A 23,080-nucleotide genomic window follows, 5' to 3' on the forward strand; every position below is an offset into this window, starting at 1 on the left:
TCATTTTGCATTTAAGGTGCTACTGCATTCTTGGAGCAGCTGCCAGCTTGCCAGTATTTCGCTAAAAAACAACTTGTAATTGATTTTAAATAATCACTTAACAAGACAACTTGAACTACAAACGCATAATAAATAGGGCTATTAAAAGGTCAAATGGGTAGTGAGGGGAGATATACATATGTAAATGGGCATTAGAAACAACACTTTCCCTTTAAATTTTTAATAAACAAAACCAGAAGTAAAAAAAGAATCATTTTTTTATTTCAAAGTCTGCTTCATATATTGAAGCGCATATTAAAGCAACAGTACAATGTTCATAAAATATAAGTGTGATGTAACATTTCTTACATGTCAGAATACTGATATTTGTATGTATACTAAAAATAAGAACTTTAAAATTGTACAAATAGATACATTTAAAAATGACATAGAAATAGGGCGCCTCTCACTGCAACAAGACAGAGTTTTATATCTGGCACGTATTAGATTAAGATGAAAGTATAAGCAAAAAGATTTACAAGAGTCAGCAGAAACAAGTCGGATGCTCAAGAGACATTATAATTGTACATTGTCCTGTACATACATCATATGTGTTTAAGCTGGCTGAATATTATATATTTCAAGTTTAAAAATGCACTACATACGGAGTGTCCATAGTTTAAGGCGAAATTACAGCTCAGAACTGTTATCCTTTCTAATTTGTGGAAGCTTCTTTGACATAAAAGACTTAGTTGTTCATCATACATACAAAGATTGCCCGATTGTAGGATGATTTTTTATTTTTATTTTTTTTAAAGAGTTTCCCTTCACTTAAATATTTTGTGTTTCACAAGTGGTTATTTTTGTCCCCCTTCTAGTGAAGTTGATAACCAACTCCTATATTTGCCTTTTGCATGAAAAGGTTCTTCACAGTATTTACCACTTTTTCTTAACATCCGTTTTTAATTTAAGGACTCTCCTGAACCCCACCAAACCAAAAATGCTTTATACGAACCTTTTCTTGTTTTATTTTAAAAAAATACCTGCTTACATTTCTTCTGATTTCTTTTTCTCAGAACATTAGACACAGTTCTTAAGGCCAAATTTTAACTTTATTGTTAAGAATCGTCTTCAAAAGTGTCTTTGGAGCCATATAAGTCTGCTAGTTTCTTAAAACGAGGTCCCCAATTTTGTAGATAGTCATAGTCCAAATCGGAATCTGTCGTTGCTGACTCCAACGAGCTAAGTGAACCAGCCACTGAGCCTCTTCCTTCATAGCCATAGATCTGGATAGAGTCATAGGGAGGAGCTGTTGGGTCATTGTCTGCTTCTTGTATTCTTGTGTTGATAAAGTCATCAACATCAACACTGTTTGGAGCAGGCCGAAGCCCTGGCCGTGGCATGTACTGGTACTCCGGCTTTATGTCTTTGCGAGGAATAAATCCATTGATGCCGTCGGGGTTTTGCAAAGTAGCAATGTCAAAAGCTTCAGTGTCTTCTTCCCCGCCACCTTCATCATCATAAGTAATGATATTCTCTCGAACATCTTCTTCTTCAAAAACAATAAGAGGCTCTTTCTTCTGACGTTTAAGTGTTACAAATAACACTACAATCACTGATGGAGGAAATGAGAAGGTTATTATTATTATTATTATTACTAAAAAGCAAGTGAAAGAAACAATCTTCCTGTGCACTGGGCAAATCTTAGAATAACAGGCAGAAATACTGGGTTGAATCCAAAGATTCCATTCCATTCACATAATGAGCTTCTGTTCTAAGAAAGTGAGTTCTGCTTATGGAAGGCCTTCTTTTGTCCTTCCATTCACAAAATTCTTCTATGCATGAAAAGCCTTTCTGTGAATAGAACAAAACTTTTGGATCTAATCCATTTTGAACAGAGATGTGCAGAGCTCACTGCAGGGTGAATTTGTATTTTAACAGGTTAATTTCCCATATGCCTGCTGGATGTCTGGAACACAATCTGAGCTCCTTTCTGGATATGAAACACACCAGGCACTGACACTCTGATCTGGTGCCTATATGAGCCCTCTCCGCCAAGGGGATGGTGGAACTCCTGAGATTATGCTGGGAAATCTTGAGACTCTAGACACTAAAGGCACATGGTGCCTGCTTGGCACTACAAAAAATCAGGATTCACCAAGATGTGGCTGCTGTGCTGTGCTGTGCTCAGTTTGGTGTATACTGAGTTCAACATATTTTTGTAGGATCACACACCGTATTTCGATGGAGAAGGGAGAAGGAGGAGAAGCAAGAAAAGGGAGAGGAAAATAAATGTTAAGATTTCCTTACCTAACAAAATGACAATACAAGCAAGGATGGCAATTAAAGCTCCAGTGCTAAGTCCGGCATTGAGGACGTAGGCTTCTGGGTTGCAAGAGGTTAATTGTCCATTTCCATCACAACCACACACCCGGATTGTGAGTATGTTGGTACTGCTCTGTGGCGGGTTCCCACCATCACTTATCACAATGGGCAGAGAATACAAATCCTTCGTCTGCCGGTTGAAGCTTGTGCGTTTCGCATAAACGCTTGCTGTGTTATCTGTTGTAAATAAGATAATGATCATTATAAGGCTTCTTCCAGCACCAACCCCTTTGTAAAAAGAATTTGCATTTGCTCTTTTGTCCAAAATAAACACAGAACTTCGGTCCTAATGGCATGACAACATTTTAACATTATGTCTTCTGCATATTGTTGTGCTCTCATCATTTCAGTTATTTGAGAATAAAATGCAGTGGCGAAAAGAACAGAAAGTGGGTGAAGAAAATAAAACATATAACTTTGCTCATAATATTATGGACACACCCATTTATCGGTATTGATTACTGCACAGAGCTTGTAAAATGTGAGACACGCATCCCTAAATGGCAGGGGTATGAAAGAGATGCATACCAAGAACATGGATAGGTAAATCTGTCAATTTTGGTTCCTTTCAATTTCTATTTAATTCTAATTTTGGGTCCCGGTCTCCACATTTCCATATCCATTTGTGAATTTATCTTACTTTGCACATTTTGAAATGCATTTTTTCTAGTACACACATTTTTGTAAAGCAATTTTCCATAATACAAGGCATTTATGAATGTTATATTCACAAATATGTGCATTTTTGTGCACATTACTTGGCATGAGAACTGTAGTGAAAAAAGAGAGAAGCAGGGATTTTGAAGGGTGGTTCTGTTTTCACATTGTTTGAGACAGTGCAAATTAGTTACATTTGCCTCTGAATCAACTTTCTGCCCCATCCCTAGTCAAAAAGCACACGTCCAATGTTAGGAAGCTTCAGTCAGTCATTTTCAGGCAGAAAATACACGTCCCTCCTTTGTAAGTCCTTTAATACATAGTTAAGGTGGGGAGTAGTATAATACTTGGAGGCTCATCCCTGCCCTACACATGTTCACACTCTGTGCAATTTTAAAACCTGAAAAGGTTGGATTTGCAAAGATGTGGAGCAAGTCCCATCTGTCTACAGCTGCATGCAAGTAGGCTATGTTCAACCCTCAAAAAAATGCACATAGATCAGAGAAGAGGCAGATTTATTTGAATCGTTTATATGCTGCTTTTAAAAACAAAACTTTACTCAGGGCATCTTCCAATCAGCAGAATAAAAATCTCTTAAATCAGTATATTTAGAAACAAACAGAAACAAAACAAACAAATAAAAATCATATACAACAATCCCAAATAAGCAGAATGAAACGATTTCTAATCCTGATGGGGGAGAAAATGTTACAATTTAAATAGACAATAATACCAGTTTAAATATCCAGCTCCTAATTTGACCAAAGGCACACGGGCAAAATAATCTTTAACATATGTTCCATAGATATGGGGTCACCACTGAAAAAGCCCTGTGAGCAAGGCATCAGTGGCTGATCTTAAACCCTGGGCAGAGTAACCAGATCACAAACTCTTCATGGTTCTACAAGTTAAAATCCTTACTTTAAACTGTGCAGGGACACCTCCTTCTCATTTGATCACCCTTTTACCATGTGAGCATCTAAACTCTGAGCTTTTTTTTAAATCCACAATATTTAATGGTGGCCACTAGATGGCTTTACAAGAGATTTACAAATGATGGGCATGATGGCTACCCCCAGGATCAGAGGCAGTATGTCTCCATGTACCAGTCATGGAGGTAGGAGTGAGCTTTGTCCTGTTTGTGGGCTTCCCAGAGGGAAGCAACTCGACTTGACTTGACTTGACTTGACTTGACTTGACTTGACTTGACTTTACCTTAGCAACCCTGAGAAATTAGATGCTGGACTAGACAGGCTTTTGGTCTGATCCAGCAGGGCCTATACCTGCTGAAGCTTCTGGTTCATCTTTAAAGGCAGACTCACAAAAAGTACATTTTAGTAGACTACAGTGGTACCTTGGGTTAAGAACTTAATTTGTTCTGGAGGTCTGTTCTTAGCCTGAAACTGTTCTTAACCTGAGGTACCACTTTAGCTAATGGGGCCTCCCGCTGCTGCCGTGCCGCTGCCACGTGATTTCTGTTCTCATCCTGAAGCAAAGTTCTTAACCCAAGGTACTATTTCTGGGTTGGCGGAGTCTGTAACCTGAAGCGTCTGTAACCCGAGGTACCATTGTATTTTGTATGTGATCCCCCTCCCATGTCCATTGGCTCACCCCACATTTGTATCTATAGTTTGCATGTCGTTTAGGAAATGTACCTCATTTCAAAACATACATTACTAGGTACTCTCTACCACATCAGATTATTTATCACCTACCCTCTAGTGTTCTCGTACCTTTATTGGAAGGGTCTCAGGCAGGGGATCTTTTCCATCACATACCTGATTTCTTTAACTGGAGATGCCAGGGATTTAATTGGGGCTTTCTGTGGAATAGAATCTCCACCTCTTCCTAATACAATCTTTGTTTTTGCTGAGAAACAAAATAGGTGTGGGGAATCTTTGGCCTTCCAAATGTTGCTGAACTACAACTCCCATCATCCCGGTCATTTGCCATGTTTACCATCTTAAGGCAATCCTGTATAGGGAAGTTTTTTTAATGTTTAATGCTTTATTGTGTTTTTATCTATGTTGGAAGCCACCCAGAGAGGCTGGGGCAGCCCAGTAAGATATGTGGGGTATAAATAGTAAAATTATCATTATGGAATGGGGTGTCCCTATTTTCATTGGAGGGTATGCATCAAAGCACTTAAATTTAAATCACCATTTCATGCATATCCCACTGAATAAATGGAACCCTTCAGACTGCATGGCAGTCTGCAGAACTATACCCTGAATTTAAGCTATGGTGTTGTCCTTTAAGTCATAGTAGTCAAAATGAAAATGACTCATGTGTTATGGCTAAATGGAGCTAAATACCTACCTAAATTTAGCTGTCAAAATAAATATTTTCCCTCTTTATATTTTCAGTGTATTGCCTTTGGCAGACATCATAGTATTCAAGCACTTGAAAGAAATGGCATTTATTCAGACATAATGTCACTGGGCATAATTCCAATAAAGCCAGTCCTGGAACTAAATTTGGCTCAACAAAGAAGCTAATTCGTAATGCTATCATTTCCTCAGACTTTATTTACTATTTAAAAGAGGTGGGTCCAAGCCAAATATTACTGTAATTTTTTTCCACCCTAGACATGTGATTGTAATCAGATGTGGTAAGTTTATCAGTACCAGGATAAATATCTGTGGATTCCTTCTTTAAAAGAGGGCTGCAAATAGTGTGATTTCCGTTTTTCCCTTTTCAAAGGCCATGAAATCCTTATATGCGTACACAGGGGGGAAATAGCAATTCTAAATTTCATGGTTGTGTACTGCAAAAGGCATGTGATCCGCACACACAGAGGTGTTAGATCAAGCATAAGTAACCTGCAGCGGTCCAGTTGTTGTAGGGCTCCAACTCCAGTCAGCAAGTGCATGTATTACTCCAAGGTCTATAATAATCTTAATTCTTGCATTCCCTAGAATCATGAAGTTGCCACTACTTTTATTATCCACTCTGAATGTACTGTAGGAGAAGAGCGCGGGGGGGGGGGGGGGATCCATTCCAAACAACTTCAAACTCCATTAATGTTGTTTTTCTTTCAAAAGCACCAGCAGGTGGCTGCTATCTCCTGATCCGATCCTTCTTCATAGATTGGTTGCAGTTCTTTTATATGTTTATGGTATTTCCAGAAAGACTTATTTCCTCCTCTTTGATGCTTCTCTAGACACCTTGGGAAAAAAGTCTGTGGGTTTGTTTATTCATTGAAATGCCCTTTCTTTTTCATTTTAAGCAAGTCAAAGGAAGTTTGGTATAGATTATTGAATTTTACCACCTGCTGTACAGCAGACCAAATATCATTGACTGTACTCCAACAACAACAACAAAATGCATCAAAAAGAAAGCTTTCCCGAGCTCAGTAAGATAAGAGTGTGGTGGCCTGGGCATGCATGGAAGTCCACAGCTTGGGGCTGGCAGCTTTAGCACATTCACATCTAGGGTTCACTTCACAAATATCAATCCGTGTTGCAGAAGTGGTCATTGTTGTTCACGTATGTCAGGATTCTTACAGTGGTTAGATGGACATCTGGATGTGGTTGGATGCAATTATCTGTTAACACTTCTGAAATGTCTAGTTGTAGGCTAGGAATGATGCAGTAGTGGCTTCATAAGAGCAAAGCCATCATCATCTTCAGAAAGCATTTCCATAGCGTAGCTGAACTCCATGCTAAAGTTGTTCAATTAACATGGTGCAATTCATACTTATTCATTCTTTTCCATTTGTTTTCTCTTCTCTTCTTTTCTAGCTTTTGTGTGAATAATTGCCTTCATGCCAGGTAATGGAAGAAGGTAGGACTAGATCTAATGAGCTTACAAGAGCCAAACTTTGGGATGAACTTCTTGCTGGTAAGACCAATAAAGCAACGACCTGGACAGGTGATTGGCTTTTCCTTGATGAAAGTCTTCAAGTAGAGGCTGAATTGGGGATCCAATGCATTAGTGATGCTCTAGCTCTGGGTTTTCAGCATTGCAACTAGAAGCCAACAAGGACTCCTCCAATTCTACGTTTCTATGAATTTTGCCACTAAACAAATTAGGCCACATTGATAAAAGTAAAAAACCATAGACAATTCATTATGGTACAGTTCTCTAACCATCTTTAAAAGCCTTCCAAAGGAATTCACATGCTTGGTCTGTGTATGAAACAGCATCATATAATACTCTTTGTTTTTTATATAAAAAATCAATAATGCTTGGAAATCATTTAATAACTCTTTATATAATATATTGTGGGTTTGTGTCTGGATAGAGTAGTCACTGTTCCAGGAGAACCTTGACATTATTTGTTTGTTTTTTGTTGTTGTTTGTAACAGAACAGCAACTCTACATAGCTGCTAGGACTTGCTACCCAGGCAAGACTAATGTTCCAACAGTTTACACCAGATACCTTTAGGTCAAAGAATACCTGATCTCTCTCTCTCTCTCTCTCTCTCTCTCTCTCTCTCTCTCTCTCACACACACACACACACACACACACAGAGAGAGAGAGAGAGGGGGGGGGGAGAAAGAGAGCATTTTGCTCATAAGAGTATGCCCATCTAATCCAGGATCCTGTTCCCTTAGTGTCCATTCAGATGTCCATGAGAATCCAACAAGCAGAATTCAAGTGCAACAGTTCCTTCCTCTTCTGCAACTCCCACAAACTGGTGTTCAGAGGCACTCTGCCTCTTACAGTGCAGGCAGAATATAGCCACCGTGGCTTTTGTCATTCTTGCCTATTGATAAGCATCCCCCCCCACCCCAGCTTGGAATGATGTATGTCCACTCCTGAAGGGTTTGATGGCTGAAGATGGTTATGTACACATTAGATTCCTGAAAAGCTGCAAAACACTTCTGCTGCATGGCAGAGACCCATGCAAGATGATATTATTATTATTTGTTCCTTCTTGCAGCATTCCTGGACACACATTTAAGATACAGGGCTAAAAGCACATGCTTTTTCTCATGTAGGCATGCTGACCATTAAAGGCTAAAGGGGCACTGCTACTGCAGTGGAATTTCTGCTACCCATTATCAGTGAGGCCAGTGTCATGTACACAAGAATATGGCCTGACCATAAAACTGGTAAGAACCAGTTAAGGAAAAACCTAAGAGCACAAGAAGGGATCTGCATGTACAACAACAACAACGTGTGTACAAGGATTGTGTCTGGATGAGAGATGGTGAGGAAAGGGGATGGCAGAAGGTGGCTGGGAAGAGGATGAAAAAGCCAAGGCGATGCATGTTTTGTCTGTACAGTGTGTGCCCTAATGGAAAGTCCTTGCAGACTCTCCCCTGTAGTACATTATTGAATAAAGTCTGACTGATTGGGAATTGGGTATGAGTCTGCATACTTGAACCCCAAAGGGGAAATTTCCGCCACAGTAGAAGGGAGTTCATTTTTGTATGAAGAATCCGTTTCAACTGACTTTTAATGCTGTGCCTCTGATCTTCCTGCAATACTGGTACATTCTGTCCCAAACTGTCATGGGAATTAAAAATGATACCAGATGTATAGAGAGAGTATGAAGTAAGAAGATGGTTGTCTATTAATATGATGCAATGTGAGTAAACACCCTGAATGAAAGCAGTGTCGTGCTTTATCACAGCATGAAATTACCCATTATCCCATGCTTTCTATAGAACCAAGCTGGGCTTGAGAAAGCCGGTAACGCCACTGACTATTAACAGGATGTAAAATGTGACTTTTTTATTATTTCAATATGTAATTACTTTTGGGAAACGAGTAGAAACTCTATTAAATGATCATTATAGGATGGTATTCACTTTAAAAGTTCTGGCAGGGGCCTAAACATAGGAGTTTTCATTAACTGGTTTCGCAATTAATAAAGCCATTTTTCTTTTAAAGTAGTGAATTCCTTAAGAGTGTGGAGGCATGATACAAAGATTACTCTGATTTACAAATGGCGGGAGGGGAGAAGGAGAAATTTTAAGTTATTTGACTTGCAAATCGCAAGACATTCTGTCACCAGGGAAAAAAGGTTACTCGCTAGAAGCCTTTAGAATTCCTGCTATTCACTTTGACTCTCTAGCTTAACCTTTTAAAAATGCACACACATACAAAGAATTAAATTAACTACACTGTGGGTCCCCCCCTCCCGCACACACACACTCATGAAAATGACATGAATATATTAAAGAATTTATCATTTAGCTGGAGAATTGGTAAAGTAAATGAAAAGCTCATACCGCCTCCCCAATCCAGATAAATTCAATTGACTTAAATTGTTGAGGTTTTTTTATATAAAAAAAAAACCAAACTGCCAGAGTGCTGTCTGCTAAAGCTACTCAGTTGAACAGATTATCAAGTATCTGTGTTAGGAATGTTATTCAATTCACTGCTTGTTTTGATTGAAAACAATGAAAAAAAGAAAACCAGTGGTGCCAGTCCAGAGAATGAATAGCAGCTTGACACAGGTTAGCTGTAGTTCAGTTAATACATGACCCAACTAATGGTCCACACCTCCCATAAACAACCCAGACATTAAGTGATTATTTGGATGGAAGCCAGTTTTTAAAATCTATAACTTCTAATGGGATACTTGCCATTAAACATCCCAAAGGCAACGCTAAATGAAAAAGTTGGACCAAGGTACAAGAGTTCATAACTACATAGTTGAAGGTAGTTGAATATGGTCTTTCCCCTTATTCACTCAAAAGATCACTGCACTCTGAAGGGGGAAGGGGCTTGTGAAAATACCATCTCATCAGGAGGTTCCTTCTGTACAGTATAGGAATTGGGCCCTTAGGATGCTGATGTTTTGTGTGTGTGTGTGAAATAGCTTTAGGATGTTTATGGGGAGTGAGTTGTAAGAGATCAAGAAAATAAAAGTCAAAAGAAGATGGGGACCTCCTAGACTCTCTGCCTATTATAGGTCCCACCAGCCTGCCTTGAGAGAAGTCATAGCTTAGCAACATATTTGGCATTCTTGTGGCCCCATGTTCAGTCCCTTTCCCTTGTATTTCCACTAGCTGCCTCAGGAAGCAGGATTGGTGTCAGTGGTTCCTGAGATTCTGTGTATCCTGATGTGATACAGTGTAATTGTACACTGTAGGAACAGATTTGTTTTATAGATTTTTATTTACACTGCTTTGATGGTTTCAGGGTTTGAAGCAGTTTTTTAAAAATATGGGGGGAAGAGTATTTTAATAATTAAATAAATATGTAATTTTGGGTTATAAGGGACCAGTGCTGTAACTTGGTGGTAAGGTTTTCCTATTTTTGACAAAATCAAGAAGCACAGCTCTAAATTAGTGTTTATGCTTTTCTCTTCCTCTTTAACTGCTTTAACATAGTTAGTCCTTCCCTCTATTCCCCCTAACATCACAGAAGAAACGAATTGCAGGGATTTTTTTCTATAAATGGCTCAGGATCTAGAATCATAGGGTTGGAAGGGACCCCGTGAATCATCTTGTCTCAACCCCTGCTGTGCAGGAATACGTGCCCATGACCTTGTAACCATGCAATTTTTAAAATATAAAAAGTACAGGTGTGTGCATGGGGAGGGGTGACTATGGTTGACCCCGCAACACATGAGGAAGCTTAAATCTCCTTCCCAAAAAAAACCTGGTAAAAAACAACAACAATTGCCACCCATGTGCAGCAATTAGGATAAGGTAAATGAAACTTCCAACTGGTGCTAGATTCCCAGAATATTCCACCACACCAGTGATAATAACAATAACAGTAGTGGAAAGAATTGCATAAGAACATAAAAGAAGAGCCCTGTTGTATCAGGCCAAAGGCTCAAGTCTGGCATTCTGTTCACACAGGGACTAACCAGATGCCTTTGGGTAACCCTTAAACAAAACCTGAGCCCAACAGCACTCTCCCCACCTGTGATACCTAACTAGTATTCAGAAGCACACTGCTTCTGACAGTGAAGGTAGAACACAGCCACCATAGCTGGCAGCCATTGAAAGCCTTATCTGCCATGAATTTATCCAATCCTCTTTTCATCATTGCCTCTTTAGGAGGTAAGTACCATAGTTCTTCTGCCCTTTATCATTTTTTTTTCTTTTAAAATTAATCCTCCCTCCTATTGGAAGCAACAGACCATTCTCCTACAATCTGATAGGCCCCAGCAAATCAGAAGGCTGCCATGTGACCATTTTATTTGTGTTACCAGCCAGCGGCATAGCTAGCCGCTCAGGTGCTGGGTGTGGCCCGTGCATCACGCAGCTGGGGGCAAGACGAGTTGCCCATGGGGGCGGGGCATGCTGCATGCAGCCTCTCCACTGCCTCCCCCTCAGGGTAGGAGACATGTGGCTCAGGCACGCTGCAGGCCCTCGCGGTAAGTGCTGGCCCCCGCTGTGTGACAACCAGTGCTAGCCATGTTTTGTTACATTTGTTGACTGAACTAAAAAGTTCATGAGCCCATTTTTTAAAAATTCTTTTTAGTGTGTGTTATTTTGTCACCCCCCTCAGTGATAACACCCGGAGCGGCCCACACCCCCTTCCTCCGCCACTGTTACCAGCTCAGAGATGATGTGCTAGCAGATGTTCCTGAAATCGCTACAGCACTTGCAATCCCAAGGCATTAATCTTATAGATTCTATATTACATGTATTTATTAGGATAAATGCTGGTGGTGATGCACTAAAGGAATGCTTCTGAACATTGTTTTCACATTTCACCCCACTGCCCATCCTTTGCAACAAGTCTCAGCCCCAGATAGGCGGGCATGGATAACTAAAGTGTTACAGTATGGCATGATAAGAATAATTAGTTTGCTCCTGTCTTCACAAACCTCGGTTATCTCGGAGAGTAAAATTAGGCTTCTGGATCATATCAGGTGGCAACCCAAAGATAAATCTTGGCCCATTAGCTGCATCATCCTTGTCCTCTGCAGTAATTGTTATTAATGGCTGTAAAAGAAAGGCTCTTGTGAGCATGCAATGCATCTAAAAAGTCATTCCTCTTCCCATCCCACCAAATTGGCTCTTGAGTGAAAATTGTGCAGCTTCCTTTAGGGTGCAATCTCATAACTATCGCCCAGCACATCTTACATCATAAGAATGTAAGCAGAGCCCTGCTGGATCAGACCAAAGTCCTTTCCTGTCTAGCAACCAATTTCACAAAGAGGCCCACAAGCAAGGTGCATGGGCAACTTTCTTCTTGCACTGTTGCTTCCCAGAAATTGGTTGTTCAGTGGCATTCAGCCTCTGAACCTGGATGCAAAATGCAGCCATCATTGCTTGTAGCCATTGATAGACTTTCCCTCCACGAATCTGGCCTAGACCCTTTTAAAGGGGAAAAGGCTACAACTCAGTGGTAGAACATCTGCTTTGCATGCAGAAGGTCCCATGTCCAACCTTTGGCATCTCCAGATAGAGCTGGGAAAAAACTTTTTGTGAAACCTGGAAAACCATTGCCAGTCAATGTAGACAATACTGAGCTAGAACGAGCTGTGATCTGGTATAAAACAGCTCTCTATATTCTAAAAGGGGGGAATGTGTGTGCTATAATTTTAACTACCTTGAAAAATATGAATAAAACTTAACCTGAAATATTAACCTCTAAAAAAAAAGCCCTCAGATAGGCAATATTGGCTCTTCTAAGAAACTTGGCAACAAGTTCTTTCCAAAAGGGATAATTTATGAGCTTCAAGTCTGGTATTAGAATACATTAGAGATGCCCTATGTCTTGGAGAACAGGATATTAACCCCCCAGAAGCTAAACCTATGTTAAACTGAATTTTCTTTGCAACTCTGCACTTAAGAAAAATGAACATCCTCATTTAATCTCTCCCACCCACAAATGAGAGGTTTGTGTGGCAGAGGTTACCTCACTGGTCTGTGGTTTCTCACAAACAACTGTTTCATAGGAAGACGCAAATTTTGGAGCATTGTCATTTACATCAAGGACCTTGATCGCTACTGGAACTTTGGCTTCCTGGTGCCGATTATCTACAGCAGTTATTTAGAAGGAAAAAAGTCACAACATGGGGTAAAAACACAAGAAACAAAGTTAGCTGCCCCACCCACACAAATCCTATCCTTGACCACTGATATCAGGAGTAGAGTAGTAAATCTCTTTTCCTGCCTTTCCCCAAAACCAAAAAGCCCTTTGGCTCCTTTAAGACTAATAAGTTTTCTTAAGGCATATGTTTACATAGACTAACATAAAAGCATAATTTCTCAGGAGTCTCTTTCTATATATATATCTGGGCACTGGTGAAATAGCCATAGTGTTAGCCTGGACATTCAATTCCCTGCAGAGCCACAAAGCATATTTGATGAGTTTTCTGCTGCAACCTAACCAACTTCAAAGAGCAGATAAAAACAAATATAACAATAATTCTACCTGGGAATCAAGGAATGCATTAATTCAGGTTGTTAGTCAGGATGTGGAGGTCACCCAACTCTCACAAGTTCAGAATGTCCCATTAGCAGGAACTGTTGGTGAGGAGGGATGGTGCTGTGCACTGGGCCTCCTACCACCAAAGTTGCTGCCAGTTACTAGGACAGGAGCAAACTGGTGGGTGATCAGTGCTTTGTGGGCATATCAGCCCACACAGTGCTGAGCTCCTCACTGACATGCCCCTCTCCTAGTAAGCAGCAGTGACTCCATTGCTGGGAGGTCAGGTGCACAGTGCTGTTCCCTTCTCACTGACCACTTCTAAGCTTCAGGAGACATCAATAGGCAACAAGATCTGAATGGGATTAATGATTCTCGGGAGAAACAAAAGTTTGCCCATTCCCCCCCCCCGAGTTTCCATACATTAGGAAGCTTTTCTTTTTTGATGTTTGTATACATAAAACAGCTTTTCTGTTCATGTGAGACTGTATTGGAGCAGAATAAATACAGGTCAGGTAAAGGTAAAGGGACCCCTGACCATTAGGTCCAGTCGCGGACGACTCTGGGGCTGCGGTGCTCATTTCGCTTTATTGGCCGAGGGAGCCGGCGTACAGCTTTCAGGTCATGTGGCCAGCATGACTAAGCCGCTTCTGGCGAACCAGAGCAGCACACGGAAATGCCGTTTACCTTCCCACCGGAGTGGTACCTATTTATCTACTTGCACTTTGACATGCTTTCGAACTGCTAGGTTGGCAAGAGCAGAGACCAAGCAATGGGAGCTCATTCCGTTGTGGGGATTTGAAGCTCTAGGCTCTGTGGTTTAGACCACAGTGCCACCCACATCCCAAAATACAGGTCAACTGGGTTCTAATTAGAGCTATAAGCAAATGGCCTCTTAATCTCAAATTTATGCCCTATTCCATGCCCAATAAGCACTCTGGCCCTGAGGAGATTTCACCCCTCCCATATCCAAGAATCTCCTGAGGAGTCTGCTGATTCTCCAGAGAGGAGGAGGCGTGTTCTGCTCTCTACTTATTCTGCACCAGCACCACATCAAAGAGTCAGTCAGTCAGTGTGTCGGAGAGAGAGAGCGTTAGAGAGAGATTGTGTGTTTAGATAAGGTTGCTGCTAAGAGCAGCTGCAGACACTCAGTGCGGTTCAGCATTCATTTATGCTTAGACCTATTTAGCTCTGTATATAGTTGTATAATAGTTGTAGATAGAATAAAGAAGATATTCTACAGAGCTGCTCTCCGAGTTGTTTATATACTCTGCTAGACTCTGCTAGACTCTGCTGTGCGACGACTGTCTTCTTGTGGAAGTGAATCCGGAGCTCACAACTCTAAGCTGTGAGTCCACAGCACTTTGACCTGTTCCTGTGCAGAAGGTGGTCTCTGGAAGTGCTACCCAGCTTGCCTAGCCCAGTCGGGGCTGAAGTGGATGAGTCCTGTTGGTGGCACTGGCTCAAGGGTGATGCTGACAGGCCCAAGGTTTTGTCCAGTATCTTCTCTATGTGATGGGCTCATGGGAAAAAGCTGCCCCATGAGTCCTTGCTGCAGAGTGGAGGGGAAGCCTGTATAAGGCTGCTTCCCCTGGAGCTCAGAGCCATTTTACTTTGATAGCTTCCCACTTGCCCACCCTCGGGTTAGAGCCGTCACTGAGCAATTTTGGGTCACTGGTTGACAGGGCCGAAAAGGAATTTTTTTCTCTCAATCTACTACAGTGGTACCTCTGGTTACGAACTTAATTCGTTCCAGAGGTCCGTTCTTAAACTGAAACCGTTCTTATCCTGAGGTGTGCTTTCACTAATGGGGTCTACCGCTGCGCGCACGCCTTCGGCACAATTTTCGCTTGCATCCCGGGACAAAGTTCGCAACCAGGAGCAGCTACTTCCGGGTTAGCGGAGCTTGTAACCCGAAGCGTGCATAACCAGAAGTGTTCGTAACCAGAGGTACCACTGTATTGGCACTTGGTCAGGGTTTACTTCACCTTAGTGAAATTACGACTTCCCTTTGTTTGTATGAGAGCGGAAATGGCATTGGTCAGGATCAACATAGTACAGGGGTCCCCCCCATAAGGTGCCTGAGTGGAGGATTGACTATGACAAACCCAAGCGGAGGTTCGGTATCTGCCTGGTTGGAATCTGCACCCTGGTCCCCCAGTGAGACCTTACTTGCTTGGCTTGCACCACGGCAAGGTTCAACACTGGCTGACTCCCATCATACCAGTTTGGAGCGATCCAAACCCAGTGGATCCATTCTATCAACATGAGCTTGTGGAATAATGAACTGATCCTGGAACCCAATGCCATGCCAACCCTTGCCCTGCCTGATGCTGTCAATAAAGGTTTGGCCTGATTTGGTTGTACAGTCTGGCTCTCATGGGTCACATAATGCACCTGCCTGGGCAATCATGGACAAAGAAACTGGATAACATTTCACTGAATTTCTCTAAGGGTAAGTTATCCAGCATTTTCTTGTGGGTTAAGGCTCCCCGTTAGTACATTTTCTTTCTCCCCCATTAAGAACGCTCCTCAAAGTTCATTTCTTGCCATAGGCACCAACTCCTATGGCTGAAGCAGTTTCAGCCCCCCAAATATATATTTTTAGGGGGCTGCCCCCTTAATATTCAGAGGACATTGCACAACATCACACATGCAACATCAGGATGTCACACAATGTTTCTTTTTGCTCTGGTAGACTGGCTACAATTTTGCATCCTCCACAATGCACAGACCTAAGATGACCAACATGCACACACTACAAAATGGTGAATAGTATCAAGAAAGAACTCTGCAGGAGTTGGGGGGGAGGGAATCTCAGAACTTTTCTTAGAAAAGTCTTCCAATAAATTGGCTCAAAATTTACCTGAAATGTACCTTAAATTTTGCTCAAAATGGAGACTGTGGCATTTTAATATAATTTATACAAAAAGTATATATAACTGTTTGATGAATACTTACGGAGTTCATATGCAAACACTGAGATATTATGCCAGGCCATTTCTTCCCTATCCAGTTTCTTTGTGGTTGTAATTGAACCATCTTCTGCGCTGATACTGAAATATCTGTCGAGGTCAGTGTGACGATCAATTATATAACTAAAAGGGGATGCAAATGAAGTAATTAGAGAATTATTCAATTCATTTAGTGTCTCCTAGACAGTGTACCACATATTATTTGGGGGGGGGGATTGTTTGGAGGCACTCTGCTGAGCAAGATAAAAAAATAATTAACTAAATCACCAGCATCAAAATGGATTTCCTTTTCTATTACCTACATGAGCACCATTTTTCATATCAGTTTTTTAGCAGAAAGAAACACTTACAAGTGTAGAGCTATGCATTGCCAGAGATACAGGTGGCCTATTGGTGCATTCTGAATCATGTGATTACAGTTGTGTGAAGCAGGAGGCATGTTACTTCAGGGATGCAACTGTTGGCTCCACATCTACCACTGAAACACATTCTGGCTCCTTTGCTACCATTTCCATAGGTTGAGGGAATGCCTGAATAATGGACCCTCCTCTATGTACATAGCCACCCCATATTATTTGGAATCTGTGCAACCAGGGTGCCACATTACAGTGGGAACCTACATGAATAAAGCAGATTCCTCTTTTCAAACCTTCACCCAGTATGTGGACAACACGATGATATGAACAGTGCCCCTGTTCCCCCATTTCATATGATGATGATCATGTGATTTAGAACACCCAAATAAGATTAGCAGAACTATTGGACTGGAAGCACCAAATGCCTCTTCCATCCATTTGTTTGTTGTGTTCTCTACAAACCCCACATGCTGTTTAGGAACACTCAATCCCGTGACATGACAAATGCTTTGGGTTCTCTTGTCACCTGCTCCACATCATTGTTTACCACTAGTGGAGTTGAGGAAATCAATGATGTGATGACATGACCTCGTGGAGGTGTTATTTCGTGTTTTAGCACTTGGGTGAGAGCTGGACAATGGGGTGTGCCATTTTCAGCAGAAACCCAACCCCAATAATGTGTGTTTCCATGCTTAACTATATTGTGTGAAAAGTGAATATATTCCTCAAAGGTGGAGATATTGGGTGGTATCCAATGCTAGTTCTACTTAAAATAGATCCATTTAAGTTAATTGACATGACTAACTTGAGTTTATTAATTTCAATGGGTCTGCTCTGAATAGGACTTATTTGGATGCAACCCATTTTTCCCCACATATGTTTTCAAATTTCCCATGAAGTCATTTTGGAAACAACCAGTGTCAGCTTAATTTACATTATTTTATGCTTCATGGTTTGCCAGTTTATTGAAACATTGCTAGTTCATTAACTGTACATTTATCTATACAGCCTCTTTATTAGCTAAGATAACTGTGTTAAGGTCTTGGGAAACTGTATGCACTCTGACTCCATAGTCTTGGACATTGCAGTTGGCATCTGAACAAGTTGGATATAAAAAGCATAATAAAACTGAAACTTTTATGGAATCTGGCATCTCTTTTGAAACTGTTATTATAGCATAAAACAGATGTGCCCTTTATAGTTAACATTGGTACAATGTATGTAGTGTGATGTTATCGAAGGCTGCAATTGCCTGGCTTGTTATGCCATTATGATCACTGGCTGCACTGAGCACCACATCCCCGAGTTATTTTTCAAAGCACCCCCTGGGGTAGGGGGTTACTTTCCAGTTGCAAGAATTAATGAAATTGGGGCACAGATTTTTCTTTTCTGGCCCAGATTCATGTTGGATTTTTTTTTTTTTTTTTTTGGGGGGGGGGGAGACCAGAAAAGGCAGAGAGGAGAGAAGGATGGCTTAACTCAAACAAGACAATGGAAATATATACAACATGGCTTTACAGGTTTTTAAATTGCCATTTGGGGGATTTCCATAAGGGCATCACTGAAACCATCCTTCCCATTTTGCAAGCATACCTTATAAGGCTGTTTTTTGCATCAGGGTCTTTGGCATGAACCCTCCCAACTGGAGCACCAGGGCCCAAATTCTCTTCTACTTCCAGAATATAAGATGGTGCTAAAAATATTGGTGGCTCATCAGCATCCTCCACATTAATTTTCACGGTTACAGTATCCTTGAATGGTCCATTGCTGATGAACTTTGGGTCAATGTGTATATTGGCTGCCTCTACCTTCAAGCTGTAGGTCCTTTTGGTTTCATAATCAAGATGCTGAAAAAGACAGAAACATGGCATATTAGAATCAGTGCTATGGCAATTTTTACAGAAGTCAAGTGTGTGTGTGCGTGCGTACACAGAGTCACAAACAAAAAGACTCCTATGCATGCACAGTTTTTCAGAATTTGCAAATCAGAGCTTAAAGGAATGAAGAAGCAAGGACCCATGATATTATAATATTGAATATGGATATTTGAAATGCCCTATCAACATTAAAAGTTAATATAAATGGTAGCAAGGTTGAGGCTGGTGGCTCAGGGCTGACCAAGAGATTAACACCCCAGCATTTCCAGCATTCTTTAGCTTGCTCTCCCTAAGGACAACAATTTTCCTTAATATAATTCATTTTAATGCTTTTTCATGAATATATGCAGTGTTGTAGAAGTTTTGCTTGGAAAACTGCATTGCAAAATTTGGAGAAGTGCAAATCTCCAAGGATGACTGTGTTTTGGTTTGCGTATTGTTTCGGCAAACACAGACTACATCAAATTTCTCCTCATTCCTAGTACTGATATCCACTTATTTCTGCCCAGGTTTAATCCTGCTTGGAAATCTGTTCTCACAGTGGCCAACCTGATGGCCACGAGAAGCCCACGAGCAGAGGTTGAGAGCAACAGCATGCTCCCCATCTGTGATTCTCAGCAACTGCTATTCAGAGGCATACTGCCTCTGGCAGTGAAAATATAAGATGGTCACCATTGCTTGTAGCCACTGATAGCCATATACTCCACGAGTTTGTCCAATCCTCTTTTAAAGCCATGCAAGTTGGTGGCCTCTTAGGACATCCTGAGAAGCAGTCGGCCCAAGTAAAGTATACTGGGAAACCAGTTTGCAGTGTTGGTGAAAAGTTTGTCATTAATGACACTGAGCATAGCTACTTTCATTTGGGATTTAGCATTAGTAGATGTTCAGATTGATTTCAGCAGTGACATCAGCTGTACAATAAAAGAATTCATTTTTGAATTGCAAGCAGAAACCAGATAAGTGGCTTAGGCTGGTTGAATCTCTTGATGGGAATATAATGCCGTTCAGCCTAGGCTTCCTTTCTTCCCATCTCCCCCTTTCTTTCTCTCAGCACTGAATGCATTTGGAAGGAATATTGACAGCAGAAATTAAGTTTTCATCAGAAAAGCAGGCACAAAAAGAAATCTCTTGTAATTTTCACATTATCCGAAAATTCACACTGTACTGCCAACTTGAAAATGAATGCTTGATTATAACCAAAGCAATCCTATCATTTATTTCCAAGTTAATATGCAATAGGCTTTGAAGAACGAATGGTGTTGATTTCTCAAGTGGAAGATCAGTAAAAGAAGAATGTACTTTCTTCACTTTAAAAAGATGTTAAGAAGCTTCTATGCATCAATGCTTTCTTCTCATAATCTCTTTCCTTCCATTCTGGCTCCAGGCATTAGCAGATAACAGTAAAATGGGATGCTGGAAGTTAATCATAGCTTCATAAACAAATTATCCAAAACTGCATTTGCTGTGATTTTCTTACCATGAGCAATAATCTATGGCTATTATAGTTTCTGCAAGGCATGGGAAGAAAATGAAGTATATTATCCATTAACAGGAATGAAAGGATCGCATTGCTTACCTTCTTAAGCTTCACAACCCCTTCCTGAGTCTCGTAATCGGTTGTAATTTCAAACATCTCTATACCGTCTCCATCAATAATGTTGTAAGTTACTAAGCCATTTTCTCCAATATCTGGATCTTTGGCCTTCACTCTTCCAGCTTCCTCCCCTGGGATGGCTGCTTCTGATATTGACATCTGATAAACACCTAGGCAAATAGCATTTATTAATAAATGAGCCATTATTAGTTTCTTTACGTGCATTCTTTTCACTTGCTTAATCTATACGTGCAAAAGGCAGCACAGAAAGTGCTAAAACTCAAGACATCTCAAAGAGCAGAAGTAGTCAATGTGCTGTCCTCCAATGGACTACCATATGCCACAGCCAGCATGGCTTATGGTCAGGGGTGATCAGAATCCCACAGCATCTGGAAATAACTTCTGTATGTTGGGCACTTCTGTATAGACCTACTGACAGTCTACCTGCCACTACTCATTTTCCTCTGCAATGCACAGCTACATGAAAGTGTTGAGTGTACTTAAGAATGCAGTTTCAGATCACATGGTTTGATGGTGAACTGGAAGTGCCCTCCATAACACATTCAATAATCCTCCCAAAAGCATAGGAGTTATTTGGCAGACGTTCAGGGCTTTCTTGGTAGACATGTCAAAACAGATCAAATCTAGTGCAATGCAACAACAATATTATAACCCACACCAGCCCCAAACAGGCAGAACATGATGACAACAACCTTAAAAACCTTTGGTGCTTCCCAAAGGTATTGTGATTTAGAGTACCCATTACCCACAAACTACACATTCCATCTGACCTCCAACCTTCATTCTGGCCTTACGAAACCTCAAGGAGTTAGGATGGGTGCTTAGAAATGTCTGGCTTCTACACGATGGTTTACTCGTGAATCCCATTCCTGCACCTAAGGTGGGAGCGTATTTGCCGTCACCCGGCTCTCTCTAAAATGAGGCCTGATGAACCAATAGGGAAACGGGGGGAGATTGGCTTTATAAGCCTTCTCCTCCCACATTGTCTTGCTCCTTGTGAATTTGCAGCACCCTCTCTCCTTCCCTCTCTCCTTATGGTGGTCATTTGTTGAAGGGACTGAATAGGGATGTTTGTGGGGGGAGGCCTTAGGATCCCTCTATTTTTTGCGGTGGGCACTGAGTACAGAAAGATAAGGAAGTGGAAGAGAAAATTGTAAGAGAAGTGAGACATTATTGGGTTAAGGGATCTACCAGTGTTTTACACCTGACAGGGTTAGAGTTTCCCTTAGGCCTGGCATGTGTATTTTAGGTGAATGCTCAACAACAGAGAATCAGTGGACATGTTGGCTTCATACCCAAGGCTCACCAAGCAAGGATGGAATTATTTCCTCCCCAACCTTTACATAATGACTTCATTGTCTGTGACCTGCTCACCAGTTGCTATATTTATGTGCAGTGGATTAGCAGACCAACTGGAAGGTGTTATTTTATCCTCCCCTCAAAAAATAACTTCAGCTTGACCCTCGTGGTAAGGCTTAGCACAGATTGTCAGCTGCCCAGAGAGGAATTTAAAATGGAACCCATTTGCAGTGTTACTACCAGCGCTAATTTGCATTTGAAAAAAACACAGTGCATTTGAGCTATACTTCACTTGCCTTCTTTGCTATTTTTTGCCACCATATTTTCAGACTTAAAAATGCAACAGTAAGGTCTGGAGCTAATTTTTCTTAAAATTGGGATATAAAATCATCAATGTGCTTGCCATTTTATTGAGTTCCAAAGGCAAGAATGATGAGCCAAAGAACTTACCGCCTAAATCCCTGCCCATTAATAAATACTCTCACTGCATTATTTACAGTAGGCAGACAACTACACTACATTATTTTCAGCATGTGCTAAAACCTTTTCTGTTCCAGAAAACCTAGCTAAGTATGCAAGTTTGGCATGTAATCTGATTTTAGTAGGCATATATGTTTTCAAATTACTGATTCTGTTTTATATTTATATTTCTAATGTTCTTGAAAAGAACCCCCCTCCCTGAGTTTTGCTTAGCCCTTATGAATATATTCAAGTCCAATGAGGTATGCTTTCCAATTTGAGATGAAGATTAAGAAGCTAGCTCTTATTAAGGTTTATTGTTTGTTTGTTTGTTTGTTTGTTTGTTTAGTTAAGTACAAGTTCTGTCAGCACAGCTGACACAACCAACAATATACCTTTGTCCTTGCTGTCCTCATAACAACCCTGTGAGGTAAATTAGAATGAGAGAGAGATAGTGATTTTCCCAAGCTTCATAGCTGAGGGGGGATTTGAACCAACATCCCACTGGTTCTAATCTGGTACACTAACCACTACAGCACACTGCATTTCGAGAATTTATTTCCAACAATCCTGACAAGAACCTGTAAACTACACCTCATTCACCTGTAAACCAATTATAGAAAATTACCTTCCAATTATGCATGTCTTAATCTCAGTCACGAGCACTATAAGACCATGCAGAATATATTGTGACACGAAGGCTGTAATTTATGCTGCAGGTGTTACTGCAGAAATCCAGAGAAAATTACATTAAAAACAAATCACAGAACAACCTTCAACTCCCTGGGTGGTTTCAGAACATTTATTCACACCTTCTTTTTGTGTGCATTTCAAAGAAGGACAGGGCCCAAAAATTATGTTTGCACACTTCATTTTTGACATGCCATACTTTGAGCATAGATATTCACAATCCAAACCAACAACCTAACCCTCAAAAAACTTAAGAAATCAGGGCCTCCAAAAGTCAGATAATTCAAAGAAAAACAGCTGATGTAATTGTTGTGCATCACTGGGACAGAAATGAAATCTAAACAGAGATTGCTTTTAAGAACAGTGTCCTTGTCAGTTTCATAGTGTGCACAAACTCATAAATATACAATCTAGAAGAAGTGAGATTCCATTTCTTTCATCCCTCTCTTGTTACAATGGATATCCCCCCCCCTCAAGTATATTTTTATTGC

General features: G+C 40.8%; 1 protein-coding gene across 2 annotated transcripts in view; it reads right to left on the reverse strand.

Annotated features, from left to right (window-relative positions):
- Positions 1 to 239: 239 nt before the first annotated feature.
- CDH11 (cadherin 11) overlaps positions 240 to 23,080 on the reverse strand; it is a 112,692-nt gene continuing 89,851 nt past the window's right edge. For both annotated transcript variants that reach the window (XM_081202708.1, XM_081202707.1), the window contains exons 7-13: positions 20,103 to 20,290; positions 18,243 to 18,496; positions 16,280 to 16,416; positions 12,806 to 12,927; positions 11,769 to 11,886; positions 2,290 to 2,541; positions 240 to 1,594 (exon numbers count right to left, since the gene is read on the reverse strand). In XM_081202708.1, coding sequence (XP_081058834.1) covers positions 1,098 to 1,594; positions 2,290 to 2,541; positions 11,769 to 11,886; positions 12,806 to 12,927; positions 16,280 to 16,416; positions 18,243 to 18,496; positions 20,103 to 20,290 — 1,568 coding nt within the window. In that variant the 3' untranslated portion in view covers positions 240 to 1,097. The remainder of the gene's footprint in view (positions 1,595 to 2,289; positions 2,542 to 11,768; positions 11,887 to 12,805; positions 12,928 to 16,279; positions 16,417 to 18,242; positions 18,497 to 20,102; positions 20,291 to 23,080) is intronic.

Source organism: Podarcis bocagei (assembly GCF_964188305.1).
Source record: "Podarcis bocagei genome assembly, chromosome: 7".
Classification (NCBI taxonomy): Eukaryota; Metazoa; Chordata; class Lepidosauria; order Squamata; family Lacertidae; genus Podarcis; species Podarcis bocagei.